At 47.7% G+C, this 26,593-nt stretch overlaps 2 protein-coding genes and 1 non-coding gene across 5 annotated transcripts; all 3 read right to left on the minus strand.

Moving 5' to 3' along the window:
* Nucleotides 1-692: 692 nt before the first annotated feature.
* On the minus strand, nt 693-25,849 carry STX5 (syntaxin 5). Of its 3 annotated transcripts, none has more exons than XM_004051383.4 (11): nt 25,668-25,849; nt 24,732-24,975; nt 21,286-21,356; nt 21,068-21,123; nt 20,880-20,950; nt 19,147-19,263; nt 19,007-19,063; nt 18,760-18,841; nt 18,178-18,287; nt 17,885-18,006; nt 693-1,424 (listed from the first exon to the last, which is right to left on the minus strand). In XM_004051383.4, the coding sequence occupies exons 2-11, from the start codon at nt 24,954-24,956 to the stop codon at nt 1,265-1,267; spliced, it is 1,071 nt and encodes a 356-aa protein (XP_004051431.3). In that variant the 5' UTR covers nt 24,957-24,975; nt 25,668-25,849; the 3' UTR covers nt 693-1,264. The 3 variants fall into 3 exon arrangements, with proteins under 3 accessions (XP_004051431.3, XP_055210311.2, XP_018892089.1); XM_055354336.2 differs by having other exon boundaries at nt 24,732-24,823; nt 25,668-25,809; XM_019036544.3 differs by lacking the exon at nt 24,732-24,975 and having other exon boundaries at nt 25,668-25,809.
* Nucleotides 9,724-9,825, minus strand: LOC115936335 (U6 spliceosomal RNA). The gene has a single exon (XR_004071834.1). It is a non-coding gene; the product is annotated as a U6 spliceosomal RNA (small nuclear RNA).
* A 183-nt stretch (nt 25,850-26,032) lies between the features above and the next one.
* Nucleotides 26,033-26,555, minus strand: TEX54 (testis expressed 54). Its single transcript, XM_055354347.2, has one exon. It carries the CDS (start codon nt 26,534-26,536, stop codon nt 26,090-26,092), a length of 447 nt encoding a protein of 148 aa, XP_055210322.1. The 5' UTR covers nt 26,537-26,555; the 3' UTR covers nt 26,033-26,089.
* Between the last annotated feature and the right edge of the window lie 38 nt (nt 26,556-26,593).

Here is a 26,593-nt window from a genome sequence, read left to right on the forward strand (position 1 = left end):
TGGAGATGCCGAGGAGGACATTTTAAAATATCAGGGCCTTGGGCTCTCCTAGACCCCCAAAAGCACCACCACCAGCCCCTGACTGTTGTCTCTATAGCTTCAACTTCCTTTGGAATGTATGAGACAGGGGCACTCGAGTGACCTCAGAATGTGGTTGTGAGTCTCGGTCAGGAAGAACAAAGCACACTAATCTCCCTGGACGGTGGGTATTCTGGGCAGGTGTCTCCTCCATTCTCTGTGACTGGCTTTGATTTGGTGAAGTGCTTGGAGGGAATCAAAAGCCTCAACTGGAGTTGGGAACAAATTCTTCACCTTCCAATCCTGGAAGCAGGCAGAGCTTCTGCCTCGCTTAGCTCAAGGAAGAATTACGGCCAAATAGTTGGAGGATACAGATGAAACAGGTCCAAACACTGCTTGAGATAGTCCTGCAAGTTGCCCCCAATCAGGGACCCCCTCTGGGATCCTGCTCCCCTGTGTGAAAGGAAGTTTCCACGCTAATGAAGTGTTGCAACACTTGGTTCTCCCCTGCCTAGAGGCAGCTGTGTGTCAGAGCCCAAAATAGCCTGTGTCAGCAGTGATACCTGGCAGAGCCATTAGCCCAACCCTTTCAGTTCTGGTACTGGGCAGTGGGCTCTCTCCACTCGCTGCCTAGGCCCTTCGACGCTCCCACCCAGAAATGATGACATGGTTAGTGAGGCTGACAGTCTTGCTGTAATTGGGAGAAAATGGGCTGCAGCACATTTGGCAGATTGAGTCACCAGCAGCCAATGTCGGGGGTTGTGCAGGCAGCTGAAGGGCTCAGGGCTCCCTGCCTCACATGGTGAAAGAGGAAGAAAGAGGTCAATTGGGAAAATTGGTCCCTGGGGCTGCTTCCTCTCTTCACTCACAGGAAGGTGGGTAAGGGCATCATCTCCCTTTGCTGCCAACGCTTCCTTTGGGAGAGGCTGGAGAGGGTTTATAAAAATCTCCTAGTGGAAACAACCTCCCCCACTGGCCCCCAGCTGGCCTCTGCTCCCTTCCAGTCACTTCACAGCAGAGTTCAAATCTAGAACCCTGTGTGTTTCATAGGCCTGAGGGTGGTGGGGGGAGGACAGGGTGGCCAGAGGCAAGGGGTGGGGGATCAGGGGCAGTGGCCATTCTTAGCAGTTCCAGGGAAACAGGGCCTTTCTCCCAAGTACCCTGCACAGGCTCAGTGGCAGCACTGGCCACTTGCCTTCCCAGGAGGGTCCCAAACCCCAACAGAGTGCCTCAGAGTAGAGAGGGTTCAAGCAAGGAAGACCACAAAGATGATGAAGAAGACAATGAGGATGAGGAAGATTTTGACCATGAGCCACCGGTTGGAGGTGACTGACTGGAAGTACTTGAGGATCTCTGAATGGGCGGCCTCAACGTCCAGCTGGGCTCCTAGCACGTTCTCGTCGATCCTGGGGACAAGGCCGGGAGAAGAGGAAACAAAAGGACACTGGATTAAAAAGAATGCTGTTGAAGTCCATTTATTGACATGGAAAGATGGTCACAATATGATCCCATTCTTATATATATTTGTGTATAGAAAAGGCTTTGGAAGGGTACTATAAACAAGTTATTTCTGGTTTGAAAACCAACTCTGCCATTCATTAGCTTAAGACTCTAAGTTAGTCTAACTTCAAGCTTCATTTTCCTCACCGGCAAAATGAGGATAACCCAAACCCTACCTTCTCTCAGGCTACTGTCAGTCTTCAATGAGTTAGTATAAAGTCCCTAACCCATAAGAGCCCCGAAAATGTTAGTTGCAATTTTTCCTCATCAGTATTTACATTTTTATCTGGTGAGTATGTACTATATTTATTGTAAGGGGAAAATTGTTCACAGACCATTGCAGTCAGGAAATCATGGTTCTGAGTGAAAAAGGAAAACATAATGACATGGACAGGAAGTCAGGGGATAAAAAAAGCTCTATGGCCAACCATGGTGGCTCAGGCCAGTAATCCCAGCACTTTGGGAGGCTGAGGTGGGCAGATGGCTTGAGCTCACGAGTTTGAGACCAGCCTAGGCGACATGGCAAAACCCCATCTCTGCAAAAAATACAAAAATTAGCTGGGTGTGCTGGTGTGACCCTACAGTCCCAGCTACTCGGGAGGCTGAGGTGGGAGGACAGCTTGAACCCAGGAGGTTGAGGAGCTTGATGCTGCAGTGAGATTGTGAAACTGCACTCCAGCATGGGTGACATAGCAAGACTGCCTCAGGGGGGGAAAAAAAAACACACCAAAAAAAAAGGTATATGGACCCTAGTTTGGGCCAGGCTGTAATCCCAGCACTTTGGTAGGCCCAGGCAGGAGGATCACTTGAGCCTAGGAGTTGGAGACCAACTTGAACAACATGGTAAGACACTTGTCTCTATTTAAAAAAAAATAATAAATAAGTATATCGGAGGATGTGAGTAGATTACATGCAAATATGACAAGATTTTATGGGACTTGTGGATGCATGGATTTTGGTTTCCTCTGGGGCTCTTGGAACCAATGCCCCATAATACCAAGGGATGAGTGTGCTTAATCTGATAGTTAGCACCTTGAACAAGTGATTAAATTGACATCAGCAATAAAAGGGATAACCTCATCAAGTGCCTACTAATGTAATCATCACAGCACTAATTTAATCAATGTTAGATTTAATTTAACATTGAACAAAAAAAGTTGATGTCATGAAAAATAAAACAAAAGGCACACTGAAGACACATATCAAATACAAAATGTGAATCTTCCTGGGTCTTAAATTGAAAGAAAAAAAGATAAAAACTTTTGTTTTAAATATCAAATGGGGGCCAGACATGGTGGCTCACACCTGTAATCCCAGCACTTTGGGAGGCCAAGGCAGGCCGATCACGAAGTCAGGAGATTGAGACCATTCAGGCTAACATGGTGAAACCCCGTCTCTACTAAAAATACAAAAAATTAGCCAGGCATGGTGGCGGGCACCTGTAGTCCCGGCTATTCGGGAGGCTGAGGTGGGAGAATGGCATGAACCCGGGAGGTGGAGCTTGCAGTGAGACGAGATCGTGCCACTGCACTCCAGCCTGGGTGACAGAGCAAGACTCCATCTCAAAAAAAAAAAAAAAAAAAAAATCTGATGGGGAAACTTGAACATGGGCTGATTACTGGATCATGTTGGAGAACTGTTAATTTTCTTAGCTTGAAAATGACATTATGGGCAGGGCGTGGTGGCTCACACCTGTAATCCCAGCACTTTGGGAGGCCGAGGTGGGTGCATCACAAGGTCAGGAGATGGAGACCATCCTGGCTAACACGGTGAAACCCCGTCTCTACTAAAAATACAAAAAATTAGCCAGGCGTGGTGGCGGGCGCCTGTAGTCCCAGCTACTCAGGAGGCTGAGGCAGGAGAATGGTGTGAACCTGGGAGGCAGAGCTTGCAGTGAGTGGAGATCGCGCCACTGCACTCCAGCCTGGGAAACAGAGCAAGACTCTGTCTCAAAAAAAAAAAAAAATGACATTATGGCTGTTCAGGAGAATGCCTTATTCTTAGCATGCTGTAGTATCTAGGGATAAAACAACATGAAATTTGCACCTACTTTCAAATAATTTGGCAAAAGAAAGAGGGGAAAGGCTGAGTGTGGTGGCTCACGCCGATAATCCCAGCACTCTGGGAGGCTGAGGTGGGCGGATCACAAGTTCAGGGGTTTGAGACCTGCCTGACCAACATGGTGAAAACCTGTCTCTACTAAAAATACAAAAATTAGCTGGATGTGGTGACGTGCACCTGTAACCCCAGCTACTCAGGAGGCTGAGGCAGGAGAACCACTTGAACCCGGGAGGCGGAGATTGCAGTGAGCTGAGATCTGGCACCACTGCACTCCAACCTGGGTGACAGAGCAAGACTCTGTCTCAAAAAAAGAGGAAAAAAAAGTGATAAAATGTTAACAATTGGTGGCCAGATCTGGCCAATGCCTGTAATCCCAGCACTTTGGGAAGCCAAGGTGGCTGGATTGCTTGAGTTCAGGAGTTCAAGAACAGCCTGGGGAATATAGGAGACTCCGTCTCTACAAAAAAATTAAAAAATTAGCTGGACATGGTGGCATGCACCTGTTATCCCAGCTACTGGCGAGGCTGAGGTGGGGGGATCACTTGTGCCCAGGAGTTTGAGGCTGCAGTGAGCCATTATTGTGCTACTGCACTATAGCCTGAGTGGCAGAGTGTCACCTTGTCTCAAAAGAAAAGAAAAAAACAAACATGAAAACAAAAAAAGTTAGTGACTACAGGTGAAGGGAATATGAGTGTTTATTGTGCTATCTCCCAACTTTTCTGTAGTTTGAATATTTTATGAGGTGAAAAGGAAAATGACTGAGTAACATTAGATCAGTGGTTTTCACACCTTAGGAAAAATAACAATCACCTGTTGAATTCTCAAATATAAAAATTCTCAAGTGTCACAACCAGAAATTCTAGGTTGGGGCCCAAGAATCTGCATCCCAAAAAACTTCAGACTTAATCAGTGGTTTCTAGAGCAAGTGCTGAAACCCAGATCCACTGGCATGCAGGGAGGAAGCATATGAATGTCTACACCTATTTTAAAGATTGCATCCTTTCATAAATTTATTTTGTATATGGTTGCCCATAAATTCTACTTCCTTATTTCCCTTTTATGCTCCAATATACTGTAAAATTGCTACTGAGCCATCCCACTGAAAATACTGGCAGTGATCCAATTAATTCAAGCCCCTCCTGACTCAAACACATCCTTACCTCGAACTTTCTTTCTCAGGAGCAAGGAGAAATAACCACTCCTTAAAATTCCTCTACCTCAAGTTCTAAGGACACATTTCTCTCTCTGCTTTCTTCTCTCATCTTCCTCAACCTTCCTCCTCAGTCTGGCCAGATTCTTCCCTTCTCTACATACCCCCTGACTCCATGGGGGATCTGTCCTGACCTTTTTTTCACTTTACCCAGTCTCTGGGTGGTCTATGCCCAGGGTTTCACCAAGAGGCCACTGTCCTAAGTCCTTACCTCTAGCACTTTCTTCTCTTCCAAACATCAGAACATGAAATGCCTACTAAACTCTGTCATTTAGCTGTCCCATGAAGTCTGAGGCACTCAGCACATCCAGAACAAACCTAATTCTCACCCAGCATCAATCCGCTTGCTTCTTCTTATGTTCTCTCCCTGACACCAAATTTCTTGCTATGACACACAAGTCATCTGTGACCTGGCCTTGCCTCTCACCACTCCCCCAGCCATGCTGAATAATTCTGCACTCCTGTATCTACCAAGTTCTTTCTCATTTCTGTGCTGTTTTTTCCTCACATGGAACAGCTTCTCCTTTCCCCTTTTTGGGCTGGCATTCCCTTCAAGTCTTAGCTTGGTATCACTTCTGGGAAGGCCCCTTGGCCCCATCTAGGAGCAGTACCTACTCTTGAGTTCTCTCATCCCTTTTTTTTTTTTTTTTAATAGACATGGGGTCTCTGTGTTGCACAGGCTGTCTTGAACTGCTGGCCTCAAGTAATCTGCCTCGGCCTCCCAAAGTGCTAGGATTACAGGGATAAGCCACCACATCCAGCCTCATCCCCTTCTCTTCTTGCCCTATCATACTCAGCTGTCACCGTCAACTTATGTCTCTCCTACTAGTGAGCTCCAGGAGGACCAGAATGGTCTTTCACCCTTTTATCCTCAGACCCAGGAGGATTAGCTCACAGCAGCAACAAATGTTTGCTAAACCAATGAGCAAACACATGCTAACAGTGAAAAATACTTATGACACTGTTTCAAGGAAGACTAGAATGTAAAGTTGCCTATATGCTATAACTTTATTTTAGATGTATATGGATTGAGGAAAGAACTCAAATACCTTTTTTTTTTTTTTTTTTTGAGATGGAGTTTTGCTCTTGTTGCCCAGGCTGGAGTGCAATGGTGCGATCTCAGCTCACAGCAACCTCCGCCTCCCGGGTTCAAACCATTCTCCTGCCTCAGCCTCCAGAGTAGCTGGGATTACAGGCATGCGCCACCACGCCTGGCTAATTTTGTATTTTTAGTAGAGACGGGGTTTTTCCATGTTGGTCAGGCTGGTCTCAAACTCCGGACCTCAGGTGGTCCGCCTGCCTTCGCCTCCCAGAGTGCTGGGATTACAGGCGTGAGCCACTGCGCCCGGCCCTCCATATCTTTTATAATTCTGTTGCACTGACTCTATAATATTCTTTTTTTTTCTTTTTTTTTGGAAACGGTGTCTCACTCTGTTGCCCAGGCTGGAGTGCAGTGGCGTGTGGCGTGATCTGGGCTCACTGCAAGCTCCGCCTCCTGGGTTCACGCCATTCTCCTGCCTCAGCCTCCCTAGTAGCTGGGACTACAGGCACCGGTCACCACACCCGGCTAATTTTTTTTGTATTTTTTTTAGAAGAGATGGGGTTTCACCGTGTTAGCCAGGATGGTCTCGATCTCCTGACCTCGTGATTCGCCTGTCTCGCCTCCCAAAGAGCTGGGATTACAGGTGTGAGCCACCACGCCCAAACTTAATATTCTAATATTCAAAATACAACATAGCTCAAGGAGCTATGGTGTTTATGGCATAACTCTGCAAGGGTTTCCCTAGGTCTCAGCTGAAATAGATAAAAATTAGGCCGGGCGCGATGGCTCACGCCTGTAATCCCAGCACTTTGGGAGGCCGAGGTGGGTGGATCACGAGGTCTAGGAGTTCGAGACCAGCCTGGCCAATATGGTGACACCCCATCCCTACTAAAAATACAAAAATTAGCCGGACGTGGTGGCTCATGCCTGTAGTCCCAGCTACTTGGGAGGCTGAGGCAGAAGAATCATTTGAACCCAGGAGGTGGAGGTTGCCACTGCACTCCAGCCTGGGTGACAGAGTGAGACTCCGTCTCAAAAAAAAAAATCAGTCAATTATTAGCCAGGCATGGTAGTGCATGCCTGTAATCCCAGCTACTCAGGAGGCTGAGGCAGGAGAATCACTTGAACCTGGGAGGAAGGGGTTGCAGTGAGCCAAGATCATGCCACTGCACTGCAGCCTGGGTGACAGAGTGAGACTGTCTCAAACAAACAACAACAACCAGTCAATTCTCCTGACTCTAGGATCAAGACAGCTGTACTCACAGTACCTTATAAATGGCTGGTGCTCAACATATAGTAGTTGAACAAACTTTCTTTTAATCAGTAGTTCCCAAACCTGGATGCTCATCAGAACCCCCTATGGAATTTGTAAAAATGAAGCTCCCTGAAAAGCCCACTCCATTCACATCTCTCTAACCAGAATCTCCGAGTGTTTTCTTTTACCTTGGCCAATTAAATGTGTGAGGCTGCTTAGTGGATTGATGTTCAGAAACCGGCTTTATACAAATATAGGTGTTCACTCAGTTTCACATGATCAACAATGTAGAGTAAAAGCACTCTGCTAGATACCGTGGGGAATAAAGATCAATCAGGGTTGGACCCTGCTAAAAGGATAAGATCAAGTGGGCAGGAGTGGATTCCTAAAACCTCCTACACCTCCTCTCCTCTACTGGCTTTTCTTCTTAATGAGCTGAGAAGACTGAAGTGGTCTGAAGATAAATGCCGCTCCACCCTGAGCATTGCTACAATAGCCTCTGTCTTCCCACCTATCGCCAACTCCTCTTAGAGCCAAGCCTCGATTTATGCCCTGGAGCCCACTTCCTTTCACCTTCTCAAGGACATCATTTCAAGAATTCTCCCATCTTTCCCCTATATTATCATTTTTAAATTTATCTGTTGCATCATTTCCATTGGCATGCTAACATACCTTTATTTTCTCTCAGCCTTTTAAACCCTCTAGGCTCCCACCAGACATATTTGGAACAACTTGAGCACTCACAATAATCATCGCCCTAACTAATAATAAGACAACCAATACATTAAAACCTATAATTAAAGCCTATAGCGATGCTCAGAAAAGAGGAAGAATTTAATTAATTTACTTGAGATGGAGTTTCGCTCTTGTTGCTCAGGATGAAGTGCAATGGCACGACCTTGGCTCATTGCAACCTCCACCTCCTGGGTTCAAGTGATTTTAGTGCCTCAGCCTCCCAAGTAGCTAGGATTACAGGCATGCACCACCATGCCCTAATTTTGTATTTTTGGCAGAGATGGGTTTCACCATGTTGATCAGCCTGGTCTCGAACTCCCGACCTTAAGTGATCCACCCACTTCTGCCTCCCAAAGTGCTGGGATTACAGGTGTGAGCCACCGCACCCGGGACTCTTCCTTTTTTTTTTGAGATGGAGTTTCACCCTGTTGCCCAGGCTGAAGTGCAACGGCGTGATCTCGGCTCACCCAACTTCCGCCTCCCAGGTTCAAGAGATTCTCCTGCCTCAGCATGCCAAATAGTTGGGATTACAGGCAGGTGCCACCACGCTCAGCTAATTTTTTTTTTTCTTTTTGAGATGGAGTTTCGCTCGTTGCCCAGGCTGGAGTGTAATGGCGCAATCTTGGCTCACCGCAACCGCCGCCTCCCGGGTTCAGGTGATTTTCCTGCATGCGCCACCACGCTCAGCAAATTTTGTGTTTCTAGTAGAAACGGGGTTTCTCCATGTTGGTCAGGCTGGTCTCCAGCTCCCGACCTCAGGTGATCCGCCTGCCTCGGCCTCCCAGAGTGCTGGGATTACAGGTGTGAGCCACTACGCCTGGCTTTCTGATTTAATTTTTAAAAAGCTATTAAACAGTTTGGGGACAACTGGGAAAATGTAAACCCTCACTGGATATCACATAATATTAGGAAATAGTTAATTCTAACAGATAGGGTAACTGGGTGTCTTTTTTTTTTTTTGAGATTGAGTCTTGCTCTTTTGCCAGGCTGGAGTGCAGTGGTACGATCTCGGCTCACTGAAACCTACACCTCCCAGGTTCAAGCGATTCTCCTGCCTCAGCCTCCCCAGTAGCTGGGACTACAGGCACGCAGCACCACGCCCAGTTAATTTTTCTGTTTTCAGTAGAGATGGGGTTTCACCATGTTGGCCAAGATGGTCTTGATCTCTTGAGCTTGTGATCCGCCCGCCTCGGCCTCCCAAAGTACTGGGATTACAGGCATGAGCCACCGTGCCCAGCCAACCGGGTGTGGTTTTTATTTTATTTATTTTTTATTTTTTAGGACAGAGTATTGCTCTGTCGTAACACTCACTGGATAATACATAATATTAGGAAATCATTAATTTTCACAGACATAACTGGGTGTGGCTTTTATTTTTTGAGACAGAGTATCACTCTGTTGTGAGTGACACTCACTGAATAATACATAATATTAGGAAATCGCTAATTTTCACAGATAGGATAACTGGGTGTGGTTTTTTTTTTTTATTTTTTGAGACAGTCTCGCTCTGTCGCCCAGGCTGGAGTGCAGTGGCACAATCTCGGCTCACTGCAACCTCTGCCTCCCAGGTTCAAGCATTGCTCCTGCCTCAGCCTCCCAAGTAGCTGGGACCACAGGCATGCACCACTATGCCCAGCTAATTTTTGTATTTTTAGTAGAGATGGGGTTTCTCCATGTTGGCCAGGCTGGTCTCAAACTCCTGACCTCAGGTGATCCACCCGCTTTGGCCTCCCGAAGTGCTAGGATTACAGGTGTGAGCCACCGTGCCCAGTCTGGTTTTTATTTTTTTATTTAATTTTTAAATTTTATTCTAGTTTCAGGGGTACAAGTGTAGGTTGGTTCTATAAATAAATTGCGTGTCTTGGGGCTTGGTATACATATTATCTCATCACCCAGGTAATAAAAAATACAGAAAGCTTCACAAATTTGTGCCATCCATGTGCAGAGGCCATGCTAACCTCTGTATTATTCAAATTTTAATATATATCCTGCTGAAGTGAGTACTGGATGTGGTTTTTAAAGAGAATTTGTGTATTCTTAGGAGACGCATGTTAAAATATTTAAGGATTAAGTGTCACGATATCGGCAACCTACTGTGAAATGGTTCAGAAAAATAAAGATAAAGCTAATCTGGCCAACTGTTAACTGTTGAATGTAGGTTGCAGCTATATTAGTGTTTATTATGGTTCTTTCAACTTACTGGTAAACTTAAAATTTTTATTTAAAAAAATTTTTTAGAGATACGGTCTCACTCTATTGCCCAGGCTGTAGTACAATGGCACCATCATAGCTTATTGTAACCTCCTACTCCTAGACTCAAGTGATCTTCTCCGCTGAGCCTCCTAAATAGCTAGGACTGCAGGCATGTCACCATGCCAGGCTAATTTTTCATTTTCTTGGAGAGATAGGGTCTTGCTATGTTGCCTAGGCTGGTCCCGAGCTTCTGGCCTCAAGCAATCTTCCCGCCTTGAACTCCCAGAGCACTAGGATTAACTTTGCCTAACCCCCAAATTTTCATAGTAAAAAAATGAAAAAAGAAAACTTCTGATTAACTTCCTCCTATCAGCTATTACTCCATTTCCTTTCTCCATTTTGAAGCAAAACTCTTAGAGCTGTCCATTCTCCATCCTGGCTAACATGGTGAAACCCGCCTTTACTGAAAAAAAAAAAAAAAAGAAGAAGAATTAGCTGGGTATGGGTGTGGTGGTACGTGCCTGTACTCGGGAGGCTTGAACCTGGGAGGCGAAGGTTGCAGTGAGCCGAGATTGTGCCACTGCACTCCAGCCTGGCGACAGAGCAAGACTCTGTCTCAAAAAAAAGAAAGAAAGAAAGAGCTGTCTATTCATCTATTCCTACTCTTTCTAATTGCTCTCTCTCATTCTTGTTTGTTTTTCTGTTTTGAGACAGAGTCTTGCTCTGGAGTGCAGTGGCGGGATCTCGGCTCACTGCAACCTCAGCCTCCTGGTAGATAACAGGCACACGCCACCATGCCCAGCTAATTTTTTTGTATTTTTAGTGGAGACGGGGTTTCACCATGTTGCCCAGGCTGGTCTTGAACTCCTGGCCTCAAGTGATCCACCTGCCTCAGCCTCCCAAAGTGCTAGGATTACAGGCAAGAGCCACCATGGCTAGCCTCATTCTCTCTTAAACGCCACTGCATTCGAGCTTTTGCTTCCATCCCTCTATTGAATCTGACTCAAAGTCACCAACAATATCTACATTGCTGAATCCAATGACTATTTCTCAATCCTCGAGGTTCTGCTTCCAGTAATGCCTGGGTACCTCCTATTATACCAATCATTCCATAAATTACATAAACCACAGAGGAAATATAAAAAACAATGATCTTAGTTCAGCCAAGTTAACTGCCTGCGAAAACAAAAAAGTCAACATTCTTTATAGAAACATAACATAATCCAGACTCTTCATATCAATAACATGTACGATAAAATCCTCAATTAGTAGATATACAATGAAACAGGGAACTGTGACCCATACAGAAGAGAAAAGGCAATGAATGGCACCATCCCTAGGATAATCCAGATGATGAGAATTAAATTTTAAGGCAGCTATTATAACTGAGGGAAAATATGCTTGTACTCACTAAGAAGGTAGTAAATCACAGCAGAGAAACATAATCTCTAAAAAAGAACCAAGTGTAAATTTGAAACTGAAAATTATCTAAAAAAATTCACCAAATGGGCTTAACAGCAGATTGACCTGAAAATATACATAAAATAAACTTATAAGACATGTACCTGGAAACATATATATGTATATATTTCCAGATGGTAAGGACAGAAAGAGGCAGAAAAATGTTTAAAGTAATAATAACCAAATACTTCCTAAATTTAAAGACAAATTTACACATAAAAGAAACTCAGAGGCTGGGCGTGGTGGCCCACGTGGTGGGCGGATCACCTGAGGTCAGTAGTTCGAGACCAGACTGCCCAACATGGCAAAACCCCATCTCTCCTAAAAATACAAAAAATTAGCCAGGCGTGGTGGCGGGCACCTGTAATCCCAGCTACTCAGGAGGCTGAGGCAGGAGAATCACTTGAATCCAGGAGGCAGAGGTTGCAGTGAGCCAAGATCGCACCACTGCATGCTGGCCTGGGTGACAAGAGTGAAACTCCATCTCAAAAAAAAAAAAAAAAGACATGATAGGGCCAGGTGCTGTGGCTCATGCCTGTGATCCCAGCATTTTGGGAGGCGGAAGTGGGAGGATCACTTGAGGTCAGGAGTTCAAGACCAGCCTGGCCAACATAGTGAAACCCCATTTCTACTAAAAATACAAAAAAAAAAATTAGCTGGGTATGCTAGTGGTTGCCTGTAATCCCAGCTACTCGGTAAGCTGAGGCACAAGAATCGCTTGAATCCAGGAGGTGGAGACTGCAATGAGCCGAGATCGCACCACTGCACTCCAGCCTGAGCAACAAGAGCAAAAACTCTGTCTCAGAAAAAAAAAAAAAAAAAAAGAATAAATCTGTATGAGCCAGGCACATTGGGAGGTCAAGGTGGGAAGATTTCTTGAGCCCAGGAGTTTGAGACCTGCCTGGGCAACATGTGAGATCCCCGTCTCTACCAAAAAAAAAAAGAAAAAAAATTAGCCTGGTGTGGTGGTGTATGCCTGTAGCTCCAGCTACTCAGGAGGCTGAGGTGGGAGGTCAAGGCTGCAGTGAGCCATGATCGTGCCACTGCACTCCAGCATGGGCAAGAGAGTGAGACCCTATCTCAGAAAAAAATAAATAAAAAGTTAAAAAAAAGAAAAAACAACTGTATATCCAGAATTCTATATCCAGAGAAAACATCCTTCAAAAATGAAGGTGAGGCCGGGCGCGGTGGCTCGTGCCTGTAATCCCAGCACTTTGGGAGGTCGAGGCAGGTGGATCATGAGGTCAGGAGATCGAGACCATCCTGGCTAACACGGTGAAACCCCGTCTCTACTAAAAATACAAAAAAAATTAGCCGGCCACATTGGCGGGCACCTGTAGTCCCAGCTACTTAGGAGGCTGAGGCAGGAGAATGGTGTGAACCCAGGAGACAGAGCTTGCAGTAAGCCGAGATCGCGCCACTGTACTCCAGCCTGGGCAACAGAGTGAGACTCTGTCTGAAAAAAAAAAAAAAAAAGAAGGTGAAAAAAGTTTAGTTTTGATTTAGTTAGTGAAAAAGATTTCAGTTTTCAGATGAAAGAAAACTGAAAGAAATTGTTGTCAGCAGATCTCCACTACAAAAAAAAAAAAAAACCAAAGGAAGTGCTTCTTCAGGATAAAGGGAAGAGATACCAGTGGAAAACTTAGATCTATTCAAGGAGGAATGAAGAACACGGAAGATGGTAAATATGTGAGTATTACTACCAAGTCTTCCTCTTAATTTCTTTAAAATACATTTAACTTTTTAATACTTTTTTTTTTTTGAGACAGGGTGTTGCTATCACCCAGGCTGGAGTGCAGTGGCCCAATCTCTGCTCACTGCAACCTCCACCCCCAGGGCTCAGGAGATCCTCCTGCCTCAGACTTCAGCTACTGGGAACAGTAGCTGGGACCAAGATGTGCATCACCACGCCCAGCTTGTGTTTTTGTTTTTGTTTTTTCAGAGTTTTGCTCTTGCTGCCCAGGCTGGAATGCAATGGCACGATCTCGGCTCACTGCAACCTCCGCCTCTAAGGTTAAAGTGATTCTCCCACCTCTGGCTCCTGAGTAGTTGGGATTACAGGCATGTGTCACCATGCCCAGCTATTTTTTTTTTTTTTTTTGTATTTTTAGTTGAGATGGGGTTTCACCATTTTGGCCAAGCAGGTCTCAAACTCCTGAACCTCAAATGATCCACTCGCCTCAACCTCCCAAAGTGTTAGGAATACAGGCATGAGCCACCACTCCCAGGCCAGTAAGTGGAGTTGTTGAACAGGAATATGGATATATGGAGTTTAGGAGACAGGTCTGGGACAGAGATTAAAATATGGGCAGAATCGGCCGGGTGCGGTGGCTCATGCCTGTAATCCCAGAACTTTGGGAGGCCGAGGCGGGCGGATCACAAGGTCAGGAGATCGAGACCATCCTGGCTAACATGGTGAAACCCTATCTCTACCAAAAATACAAAAAAAATTAGCCGGGCGTGGTGGCGGGAGCCTGTAGTACCAGCTACTCGGGAGGCTGAGGCAGGAGAATGGCGTGAACCTGTGAGGTGGAGCTTGCAGTGAACCGAGATCACGCGACTGCACTCCAGCCTGGTAACACGACGAGACTCTGTCTCAAAAAAAAAAAAGGGCAGAATCTGGCCAGGTGTGGTGGCTCACATATGTAATCCCAGCACTTTTGGAGGCCAAGGTGGGGAGATCACTTGAGGCCAGCAGTAATTTTTAATAAGGTTGGATTTAGGGCTGCCATTTTACTATTTTCTTTTTTTTTTTTTTTTTTTTGAGATGGAGTCTCACTCTGTTGCCCAGGCTGGAGGGCAGTGGCGCGATCTCAGCTCACTGCTCCGCCTCCTGGGTTCACACCATTCTCCTGCCTCAGCCTCCCAAGCAGCTGCGCAGGTACCCGCTACCACGCCCGGCTAATTTTTTGTCTATTTTCAGTAGAGACGGGGTTTCACCATGTTAGCCAGGATGGTCTCGATCTCCTGACCTCATGATCCGCCTGCCTCAGCCTCCCAAAGTGTTGGGATTACAGGCATGAGCCACCGCACCTGGCACTATTTTCTATTTTTCTCTTTTTTGTTCCTCTGTTTATCCTCTCTTGTCCTTCTTTTGAATTAATTGAAATTTTGATTAAAATTCTATTTCCATTTCAATTTGGTTGCTGCTCTTCTTGCTATACGTCATTGTTGAGTTTCTGTTTTATTTCAGTGGTTGCTCTAGGGATTACAATATACCTTATTAACTTTTCACAGCCTACTTCATAAAAACTGTCAAAATAGGCCAGGTGCGGTGGCTCACACCTGTAATCCTAGCACTCCGGGAGGCCGAGGCAGGCAGATCACAAGAGATCGAGACCATCCTGGCCAACATGGTGAAACTCTGTCTCTACTAAAAATACAAAAATTAGCTGGGCATGGTGGTGGGCGCCTATAATCCCAGCTACTCGGGAGGCTCAGGCAGGAGAATTACTTGAACCTGGGAGGTGGAGGCTGCAGTGACCTGAGATCGAGCCACTGTACTCTAGCCTGACAACAGAGCGAAACTCCGTTTCAAAAAAAAAAAAAACCTGTCAAAATCTTGAAACCCTCTTGCTTCATCCTTTATTCTACAGTTAAATTTGTTGCATCTGTGTACTTTACAAATCCCAGAGTATACACTATTATACTTTTTGTTTTAAAGTTAAATGTGGCCAGGCGCAGTGGCTCACATCTGTAATCCCAGCACTTTGGGAGGCCGAAGTGGGCGGATTGCCTGAGGTCAGGAGGTCGAGACCAGCCTGGCCAACATGGTGAAACCCCATCTCTGCTAAAAATACAAAAATTAGCTGGGAGTGGTGTGGGTGCATGTAATCCCAGCTACTCGGGAGGCTGAGGCAGGAGAATTGCTTGAACCCGGAGGGTGCAGTGAGGGGAGAGGTGCCATTGCACTCCAGCCTGGACAACAGTGAGACTCCGCCTCAAAAGTAAATAAATAAATAAAAATAAAATTAACGCCGGGCATGGTGGCTCATGCCTGTAATCCCAGCACTTTGGGAAGCTGAAGTGGGTGGATCATGACGTCAAGAGATTAAGACCATCCTGGCCAACATGGTGAAACCCTGCCTCCACTAAAAATACAAAAATTAGCTGGGCATGGTCTCGCGCACTTGCAGTCCCAGCTACTCAGGAGGCTGAGGCAGGAGAATCACTTGGACCTAGGAGGCAGAGGTTACAGTGGGCCGAGATTCTGCCACTGCACTCCAGCCTAGCGACAGAGTGAGACTCCATCTCAAAAATAAAAATAAATAAATAAATACATGCATAAATAAATAAAGTTAAATGTATTTGGCCAGTTGTGATGGCTCACACCTGTAATCCCGGCACTTTGGGAGGCCAAGGTGGACAGGTTACTTGAAGCCAGGAGTCCAAGACCAGCCTGGCCAATGTGGCAAAACTCTGTCTCTACTAAAAATACAAAAAGTAGCCAGGCATGGCGGTGCACACCTGTGGTCCCAGGTACTCGGGAGACTGAGGCATGAGAATCACTTGAACCTAGGAGGTGGAGGTTGCAGTGAGCCAAGATCATGCCACTGCACTCCAGCCTGGGCGACACAGCAAGGCTCTGTCTTAAACACAGAAAAACTAACCCCTGCAATGGCTCCCTATGTCACTCAGAGTAAAAGCTAAAGCCTACCAATGGTCCCAAGAGGTCTCACAGTTCCCCTCTGACCACACCTTGTACAACTCTCTTCCTCATTGATCCCAGCTGCAGTAGTCTCTGCTGTCCTTTAACTCATCAGACATATTGTCACCTGCGGGCCTTTGCCAGGGTCTATGTAGCTAATTTCCTCACCTTCTCCCAAGTGTGATGCCATCTTCTTAATAGGGCCTACCTCCCTCCAAACCTGGCACTCCTGATTAGTTTATCCTGTGTTGACTATCTTTTTTTTTTTTTTTTTTTGGCATTTACGACTTTTTTTTTTTAACATACTATTTATTTATTATGACTTTTTCACATCTATCTCCCTATTAGGATACACGTTCCACAAGGGCAAGGATTTTGTCTCTTTTGTCCACTGCTATATTCCCATAACTGACTGACTGAATGTTAAGCACCACAGAGGAGGAGCAGATAAAACCTCTTGTAGTAGCAGGAGGCACCAGAGGAACAGAGAGGCCAGCCCATTGTTGGGCCTCTGCCTACATCCCTCCAGTACACCCTGTACTTCTCTATCCCTGTTCATTACTTTCTAGCCATGCAGGCCTTCTTGATTCTTGCTATGGTGAGACTGTCCCATCACAAGGCTTTGCTCTAGCTGTCTCCTCGGCCTAGAACACTCTCTGTTCTTTGCCTGGCTGGATCCCTCGTCATTCAAGTCTCTGCTTAAATGTCATGTCTTCAGAGCAGCATTCCCTACCACACAATCTGATATAGCTACTTAGTCACTTTCTTATTTTTTTTTGAGATGGGGTCTTGCTCTGTCACTCAGACTGGAGCGCAGTGGTTCCATCATGGCTCACTGCAGCCTCGACCTCCCATGCTTAAGTCATCCTCCCGCCTCAGCATCCCGAGTAGCTGGAACCACAGGCACACGCAACCATGTCCAGCTAATTTTTTTATTTTTGTAGAGATGGGGTTTCACCATGTTGCCCAGGCTGGTCTCGAACTCCTGAGTTCAACTGACTGTGTGGGCCTCCCAAAGTGCTGGAATTACAGGTGTAAGCCACCGTACCCATCCATTACTTTCTTAACACATCATCCTATTTTAACTCTGAAATTTATTACTTTATTACTTTATTACTCCCTGAAATTTTGTTGGTCAATTTTTTATTTTTATTTTTTTGACACAGAATCTGGCTCTGTCACCCAGGCTGGAGTGCAGTGGCACGATCTTGGCTCACTGCAACCTCTGCCTCCCAGGCTCAAGCCATCCTCCCACCTCAGCCTCTCGAGTAGCTGGGACTACAGGCCCATGCCACCATGCCCAGCTAGTTTTTGTATTTTTTTGTAGAGACAGGGTCTTGCTTTGTTGCCCAAACTGGTCTTGAATTCCTGAACTCAAGCGATCTGCCTTGCTCGGCCTCCCAAAGTGCTGCCTATGGGATTACAGGTGTGAGTCACTGTGCCAGCCTTGTCAGTTCTTTTCCATAGCTGTCCTCATCTGCCCTATCAAATTCCATACATTTACACATGCTACAAAGCAGCTCCAGACAGACTTTACTGTTCTACTTGTCACTGTATCTCCTGCATCTGGAACAGTGCCTCACATGAACAGGTGCTCAATAAAAACTTGCTGGGTGGATGGAAGCAGGTGAACTGGGTCCCATGGGTGGGCAGAATTCACTCTGTCTTCCAAAAGGCATCAAGCAGTCCCTGGGGACTTTAAGATGCCAATCCACGGGGAAGAGAAAGCTCCTCTGTTTGGGGCGAGAGAGTGTATCTCACCTCTGAATGGTTTCCTCCTGTTCCTTAACCATGTGTGCCAACTGCTGAAAGATGGAGCCCAGCTCAACAATTGTCGACTCAATGTTCTGCATGGTGTCTGCCCGACTCTGGATGTAGGAATCCTTCAGGAGAGGGAGAGAGCACATGAGCACCATCAGCTTCTTCAGGGTCAGACCTGCATTTTTGCAACCCTCCCAGCTTGCCATTCTGCCCATGGCACACTCCAAACACTCTCTTGGGAACCACAGAGGATAATGGAGAAGCTGATTCTCCCTAGTTCAGAGCCTGGGTACCTGCTCGTCAATGAGCTGCAGCTGCTGGCTGGTCCGAGAGTCCATCATGTCGATGGCGACATCCTTGGAGGCATGGGACTCTGCCCCCAAAACCACAGCACCACCACCGCCTGGGGGAGAAAACAGGATGTGGCACACCTTAACAGTTAAAAGCAGGTTCAAAGCCCACATGCTCTGGGTTTGAATCCCAGCTCTGGCACTTACTAGCCTTGTGACCCTGGACAGGTCATTTAACCTCTCTGAGCCTCAGTTTCCTCACCTGTAAAATGGGGGATAATAGTTGCTTTCTCAAAGGGTGGTTGTGAAAATTAAATGAGAGAATGTGAATAAAGGTAAGTGTACAAAAAAAAATTAGAAATTATCATTATTCTGAATATAACTGAATTCACCCCAACAGTGAGAATGTGGAAGTCTAAATGTGGATCACGAATCTCAACCATCTGGTTTGGCCTCTGAGAGATAAAGCCTAGAAAATTCCTTGACCCTCCACTCTCCTACCCAACCCGTGCCTTTAGAGGATGCCATCACAACCAGAGTAAGTAACCTTACCTCCCGGGGCTCCCCGTTTTACCTGTGACTTACCCAGGTGGTTAGGGGCAAGGGGCAGGGCTGACACAGGTGCCCGGGAGAACTGCTCTCTCCGGCTCCTCTGCTGCTTCAGGTTCTGGGGTTGGGGAAAAACGCAAAGGACCTGAAGCCACTAGAAAGCAGGCGTGTTAAAGAGACTCCCACCATTGGCCCCATGACCCTGTAGAACTTGTCTCTTCTTCATTTCCCTCTTGGATCTTTACCCCCATATTCCTACCCCTCCTACGCAGATTGTTCTCACCTCTGTCCTCACTTCTAAAACCGATTTGAAGTCATTGGACATAGAAGCCAGTTTCGACTAGAAGAAAAGGAGAGAGGGTCAACCAAAGAAGGCTCCACATTCTTCCCCTTTGCCTCCCTCCCTTCCTCCCCAGGTCCCACCTGCAAGGAGACCACAATGGTGTTGGAGTGGGTCTGCAGGTGCCGGCCACTCTGGCTGCCCTTGGCCCTCACGAAATCCTGGAGCTGAGCAATTTGTTTGTTGAGGCTATTGATGTCCTGGTAAAAGAGTCCAAGGAAAAACAAAGTATTAGCCAAGGAGTCCTCAGTCAGCATCTCTCACGATGGCCATCTCTGGTAGGAAGGACAAGGTGGAAGTTACTAGCCAGAGTGAGAGTATCTCAGACAGTCAGACCAGATGGTCCTGCTAGGATTTTCCAAGGTCTAGTGTTTGCTCTGGCTCAGTCCCTGCAGAGAAGAGCTAGAAAGAGGCAAAGTAGGCCTTCATCCATTTGTAAATAACTTGTTTACTCCTCCAGCCTACTGCCCTGCTCCATTCTGTGAGGCCATGCTCTTGGCCACAGAACCCTTTCAAAGGCCAAAATCTTGGGTCTAGGGCATGACCAACAAAGCCCCCGGACAGTACTCAGGAAAAGGGAAGAGTCAAAGGCAGTGTAGTTTCGAGAGGCATCAACAGAACTATTTTCATACACACAATTCCTCAATAGCTAATGTCTGTAAACCCACCACTTTGAGAGGCCAAGGCAGGCAGATCATGAGGTCAAGAGATTGAGACCATCCTGGCCAACATGGTGAAATGCCATCTCTACTAAAAATACAAAAAATTAGCTGGGTGTGGTGGCGCGTGCCTATAGTCCCAGCTACTTGGGATGCTGAGGCAAAAGAATCGTTTTGAACCTGGGAGGTGGAGGTTGCAGTGAGCCTAGATCGCGCCACTGCACTCCAGCCTGGCGACAGAGTGAGACTCCGTCCTAAAAAAAAAAAAAGTTATTATTGGCCTGGCGCGGTGGCTCACGCCTGTAATCCCATCACTTTGGGAGGCTGAGGTGGGCGGATCACCTGAGGTCAGGAGTTTGAGACCAGCCTGACCAACGTGGAGAAACCCTGTCTCTACTAAAAATACAAAATTAGCCGGGCGCGGTGGCACGTGCCTGTAATCCCAGCTATTCGGGAGGCTGAGGCAGGGGAGTCACTTGAACCCAGGAGACAGAGGTTGCAGTGAGCTGAGATCGTGCCACTGTGCTCCAGCCTGAGCAACAAGAGTGAAACTCTGTCTCAAAAAATAATAATAAATAAATAAATAAAATAAAAGTTATTATTACAGTCGAGTGCAGTGGCTCACACCTGTAATCCCAGCACTTTGGGAGGCCAAGGTGGGCGGCTCACTTGAGGTCAGGAGTTCGAGACCAGCCTGGCATACCCCGTCTCTACTAAAGATAAAACAATTAGCCAGTCATTGGTGGCGGGTGCCTGTAGTCCCAGCTACTGGGGAGGCTGAGGCAGGAGAATCACTTGCACCTGGGAGGTGGAGGTTGCAGTGAGCCAAGACTGCACCACTGCACTCCGGCCTGGGTGAAAGAGCAAAACTCTGCCTCAAAAAAAAAAAAAAAAAAAAAAAAAATTATCCAGGAATGAGGGCATGTCCCTGTAGTCTCTACCACTCAGGAGGCTCAGGCTGGAGGATAGCTTGAGGCCAGGAGTTAAGGGCTGCAGTGAGCTAGGTCACACCACTACACTCCAGACTGGTCAACACAGTGAGACCCCCCTCTCTAAAAAAAGAAACTTGCTCTGGGTCCCCATGGCAATGGAAAATGACAGGAAGACAAAAGTGATCTGATTGGAATGCTGGGCTCTCCTGATGGCTAGTAGCTCACCTGTTTGATGATATATGTTAGCTCTTCAATTTCCACTGCTTTATCATCAAAGAGGGACTTGCGCTTTGCCACTACAGAGACAAACAAGAAGCCACAATCGGTGAGGTCAAGGACAAAGCTCAGGGAATATAGTCCTCAACCCTCTTTGATTTACTGCCCCACTTCTGAAAGACCCCAAGAACACTCACAGATTGTCAGCTTCTCCAGCTTGGCAAATGTGTTGCTAAGGTCTTTCCCAATGCGCCTGCAAATGACCACTAGTGAGACTGTGGGAAAGGGCAGGAGGCCTTTTCCCACATAAGCTCCAGCATAACCAGTCCCAGACTTCACAGCCAAGGCCACTGATCGCAAGTCTACTTTTCTTCAGACATTGTATCACCCCACCAGAAAGCTTCTCTCAACTCACTTGGCCATGAGGGTGAATTCACTGCGTTGTCGGACAGCACGCAAAGCTGGCTTATTTGTCTGGATTCCATTCTGAAAAGCAATGGCAGGAGGTGACAACTTTAGTTCTCCCTTCCCCAGTTCCAGCTTTCACTCTTCCTGAGGTGTCCACTAACCTATCTCTAGTACTGGTGGCATCCATCAGATGATCTAGATTTATGAGTGGTAGTCATTTAGAGTCCAGATTTGAAGAGCAGGTAGACCTGAGTTCAAAACTTGACTCACCACTTACTATTAGCTGGTGGATTTGGGGCGAGTTACTTAAAACATTCTAAATCTCTACTTTCTCTTCTATAAAATGAAGACAATCCACACATCTCCTATTGTTGCTAAGGTTAAATAACAAAAAGGCTGAAAAGTACTTCAGTCAACTACCTGGTACATAGTAAGCACTAAATAAATGGTATCTAGTATTGCCATTCTATTCCTCAAATCAGGAAATCAATAAGGATGATTGCAAAGCTCTTGGAGATCATATAGAAGAGCAGCTTTACCATGAGCTGAAAAATACTTCTTTATAACTTTTCTGTTTTTGAGACAGGGTCTCACTCTGTCTCCCAGGTTGGAATATAGTAGCATGATCATAACTTACTGCGGCCTCAACATCCTGGGCTCAAGTGATCCTCCGACTTCAGCCTCCCAAGTAGCTGGGACTACAGGGCACACCACCACACCTAGCTAATTTTTAACTTTTTGTAGAGATAGGGTCTTGCTATATTGCCCAGGCTGGTCTTGAACTCCTGGGCTCACGCGATCCTCCCACCTCAGCCTCCCAAAGTGCTGGGATTACAGGTGTCAGCCAGCATGCCCAGCCATCAGTAAAAATATTTAAAAATACAGTTACTCGGCCGGGTGCAGTGGCTCATGCCTGTAATCCCAGCACTTTGGAAAGCTGAGGCAGGCGGATCACGAGGTCAAGAGATTGAGACCAACCTGGCTAACATGGTGAAACCCCATCTCTACTAAAAATACAAAAATTTAGCCAGGTGTGGTGGCATGCACCTGTAGTCCCAGCTACTCAGGAGGCTGAGGCCGGAGAATCACTTGAACCTGGGAGGTGGAGGCTGCCGTGAGCCAAGATCCCACCACTGTGCTCCAGCCTGGGTGACAGAGCGAGACTCCGTCTCAAAATAAATAAATAAATAAATAAATACAGTTACTTGGCCAGGTGCAGTGGCTCACACCTGTAATCCCAGCATTTTGGGAGGCCGAGGCAAGCAGATCACGAGGTCAAGAGACAGAGACCATCCTGGCGAACACGGTGAAACCCCATCTCTACTAAAAATACAAAAATTAGCTGGGTGTCCTGGCACCCGCCTGTAGTCCCAGCTACTTGGGAGGCTGAGGCAGGAGAATCACTTAAACCCAGAGGCGGAGGCTGCAGTGAACCCAGATCACATCACTGCACTCCAGCCTGGCAACAAAGAGAGACTCTGTCTCAAAAACAAACAAACAAACAAACAAACAAACACAAACTGCTTACTCGGGTCCCACTGGGATTGTTGAAAAAAACACTCCCGGCTGGGTACGGTGGCTCACGCTTGCAATCCCAGCACTTTGGAAGGCTGAGGTGGGCAGATCACCTGAGGTCGGGAGTTTGAGACCAGCCTGACCAATATGGAGAAACCCCGTCTCCACTCAAAATACAAAATTAGCCAGGCGTGGTGGCGCATGTCTGTAATCCCAGCTACTTGGGAGGCTGAGGCAGGAGAATCACTGGAACCCGGGAGGCGGAGGTTGCAGTGAGCTAAGATCGTGCCACTGCACTACAGCCTGGGCAACAAGAGCGAAATTCCCATCTCAAAAATAAATAAATAAATAAATAAATAAATAAATAAATAAATAGCACTCCCAAATTTTTTTTAAGAGGAGCTGAGTGCAGTGGCTGACACCTGTAATCCCAGCACTTTGAGAAGATAAAGCAGACGGATCACTTGAGCCCAGAAGTTCGAGACCAGCCTGGGCAACATGGTAAAACCCCATCTCTACTAACAAAACAGAAATTAGCCAGATGTGGTGGCACATGCCTATAATCCCAGCTACTGAGGAGCCTGAGGCAGGAGGGTTGCTTGAGCCCAGGAGGGCAGATGTTGCAGTGAGATGAGATAGAACCATTGTACTCCAGCCTTGGTGACAGAGTGAGACCCTGTTTCCAAAAAAGGAGAGAGAGAGGCCAGGTGTGGTGACTCATACCTGTAATCCCAGCACTTTGGGAGGCTGAGGAGGGCAGATCACCTCAGGTCAGGAGTTCAAGGCCAGCCTGACATGGTGAAACCCCATCTCTACTAAAAAAAAATACAAAAATTAGCTGGGCGTGGTGACGGGCACCTGTAATCCCAGCTACTCGAGAGGCTAAGGCAGGAGAATCGCTTGAACCCAGGAAGAGGAGGTTGCAGTGAGCCGAGATTGCACCACTGCACCCCAGTCTGGGCGACAAGGCAAAATTCCTTCTCAAAAAAAAAAAAAAAAAAAAAAAAGAGAGAGAGGAAGAGACTGGGCCTCGCTCAGCCTTCTAAGTAGCTGGGACTACAGGCACATGCCACCACGTCCAGCTTTTTTTTTTTTTTTCCTATAGAAACAGGGTCTTGCTTTGTTGCTCCTGCTGGTCTCTAACTCCTGGCCTCAAGTGATCCTCTGGCCTAGGCCTCCCAAAGTGCTGGAATTACAGGTATGAGCCACCACATCCAACCCTAAGTGATTTTGATACAAATTACTGATCTAGGGCCAGGTATGGTGTCCAGACCAACCTGGGCAACATAGTGAGACACTGCCTGTAGGAAAAAATTTTAAAATTAGCTGAGTGGTGCATCCATGTAGTCCCAGCTGCTCAGGAGGCTGAGGAAAGAGGATCCCTTGAGTCTAGGAGTTCAAGACTGCAAGTGAGCTACCATCACACCACTACACTCCAGCCTGTTGACAGAGTTGAAAAACAGATCTCAAAACAAAACAAAAACAACAAATTACTTATCTAGAAAATGTCCTTAATCTTACAGAGATAAAAACTAATATGTAACTAGATTAACTAATTTTCTCATGGTTACAGAGCAAACTTATGGTAGAAGTATATTGGAAAATTCAAGGTGCATGTTTCTCAGCTAAAGGCTCTTCCTAGAACTTGTTCCTTATTCACACCAATTATATTGCAGCCAAGTACTCTCTGAAGTACTCCCTCCAGAATAGCAATCCTGCCCTCCAAAGGATTCCTCACAAAAAAAAGTCTAAGTCCTTGCCCCTAGTTAGCCAGCCGACCTCTTCTCTGTTGCTTATAGCAGACCCTACAGACCCCATCCAAGCCTATCAGTTCCATCAGGTACCCCCAAAAATTACTTCGGTTAACAGTGGTGGAGCACAGTCCTTCCTAGATTTGAGTAAGGCTCACTCCTCGCCTTTTCCACTCCAGGTCCTTACCTGACGGGTCTGCAGCGACTTGCAGGCAGACAGAAACTCCTGGGTCCGATCCCGGCAGGACATGGTGTCGGGAGGGGGAGGGACGAGGGTCACTGGGGGGGGCAGAGGGGCGATGTCGCTGCTGCTACTGCCAGCAGTTGCAGGGGACAGGACCTGTGTCTTTGAGAGACCCAGGTAGACACCCTGATCCGTGTTCTTAGACCCGTAGCGTTTCCGCGGGATCATTGAGACGCATAACCTCGGACTGTTGTGGAGGGGAGAGTGTCATTCCCCAGGCAACTTCTTTCCCCAAACTCCCCCGCCCCACCCCAATCAAAAAATCCTCGAGCCCCTTCTGCACTTCTCATGGACTTTCGCGCCCAGGACGCTCGCAAATCCTGGGGCGGGCCAGCAGCGGAAAGGGCCCCGCTCTTCCCCTGTCCCAAGTCGAACCCGCTTCAGACTCTTCTTCCAACTTGGCTCTGGCGGCCAGAGCGCGGGCCGGGGACCCTGAAGCAGAGACAGGGCCAGAGCCAACCCCGTGGTCCTGAGACTCCCGCCCGGCCCGTGTAACTGCCCCGGGCCCTAACCCAGCCCTTTCGTTTCCGCGGTTTCCTTCGGCCCCTCAGGGAGGGCCAGTGACGGACCTCCAAAGACTGACACACTTCGGTGGGCGGAGGGGGAAAACCTCGGGGTGTTTATTTGAAACAGGAAGTCCCACCCCCCGCCCAAGGTCCGCCTTCTGGAAGACTTCGACCACTCATTAGCTAAGGCCGACGTCTCTCTCAACAGAGGCTTTCCTGATTGGACGGCAAGGAATTCGCTCACCCGGAGCCGGGCCGGCAGGACTTGCCCGCTCGCCCCTGATGCCCTTCCCCCCCGCCAGTCGTCGCCCCCGTAAAACCACTGCCCCAGAGCTGACACGGCGGCCAGATCCCCTCTTAAAGCGAATCTTACCTCCCCTCTGCCGCCTGCCGCCGCCGCCACTTCCAATCTCACCGGCCGTCACTGCCTCCTCCCCGAGCACTGAAGCCGCCGAAACCCGACCAAAGACTGGAAGCGGCCACGTCACCTACACGTAACCCCACCCCCAGTGACGAGGGGGCGGTCCCACGCGTTTCAAGCCCAGCGACCCGAAAGACACGCCCCACACCCAAACGCAAGAGCGATCCCGCCCTCCCATTGGCTAAGGCGCCACCGTGACCCCGCCCCAGAGTACTACAGCAGGAGCTCAGGGGGCTGGGCCCGCCTCCGGGAAGGAGCCTTAAAGAACCAGCTGCCCGGTGGTGTCCGCGCCCAGTCCCCCAGAGTGGTCGTGCAGGTACACGTTAGAAATTTTATTCTCTGGAGGTTGGGGCGGACTGAGAGCAGGTCTGGGGTCATCCCTTCTCCGGCTCCTCCTGGTTGCCTTCTCGGATCGGACTCTCCTGCTTCCGAATCTGGTCTGATTGCCTCTTGCTTGGCCGCGAGGAGCCCCGACGACCGAACGTGGATAGTCGCCGCCACAGCACGGTGATCAGAAGGCTTTCGTTCGACTTGTGATTCGGATGGTCCGGGGAGTTCAAGTCGATACCTTCGGCGCCTGAGGGGACGACGAGGCCTCTGAGCTCACCCCTACCCTCGGGAAGCCCCCTCTCACACTCCCTGGGCCCTCTTTGTGTGTCTGTGGTCTCATCTCCCCTGCCGTCCTCAGACTCTTCCTCCTTGGACTGCTCATCAGACATCTCAAAGTCCTTGTCTTGGCAGCAGCCCATGGCCCCGCGTGGCCCTGGACTCCGTGCCACCCACGCCAGCCTGCCTGCCTCCAGGCCCGGCTTTTGTGACATCAGATATCCCGTCGCCCCAGCTCAGGCAGCCCCCACCCCAAGCTACCCCTCATTCCT

The sequence above is a fragment of the Gorilla gorilla genome, chromosome 9 (assembly GCF_029281585.2).
Source record: "Gorilla gorilla gorilla isolate KB3781 chromosome 9, NHGRI_mGorGor1-v2.1_pri, whole genome shotgun sequence".
In the NCBI taxonomy this organism is placed as follows: Eukaryota; Metazoa; Chordata; class Mammalia; order Primates; family Hominidae; genus Gorilla; species Gorilla gorilla.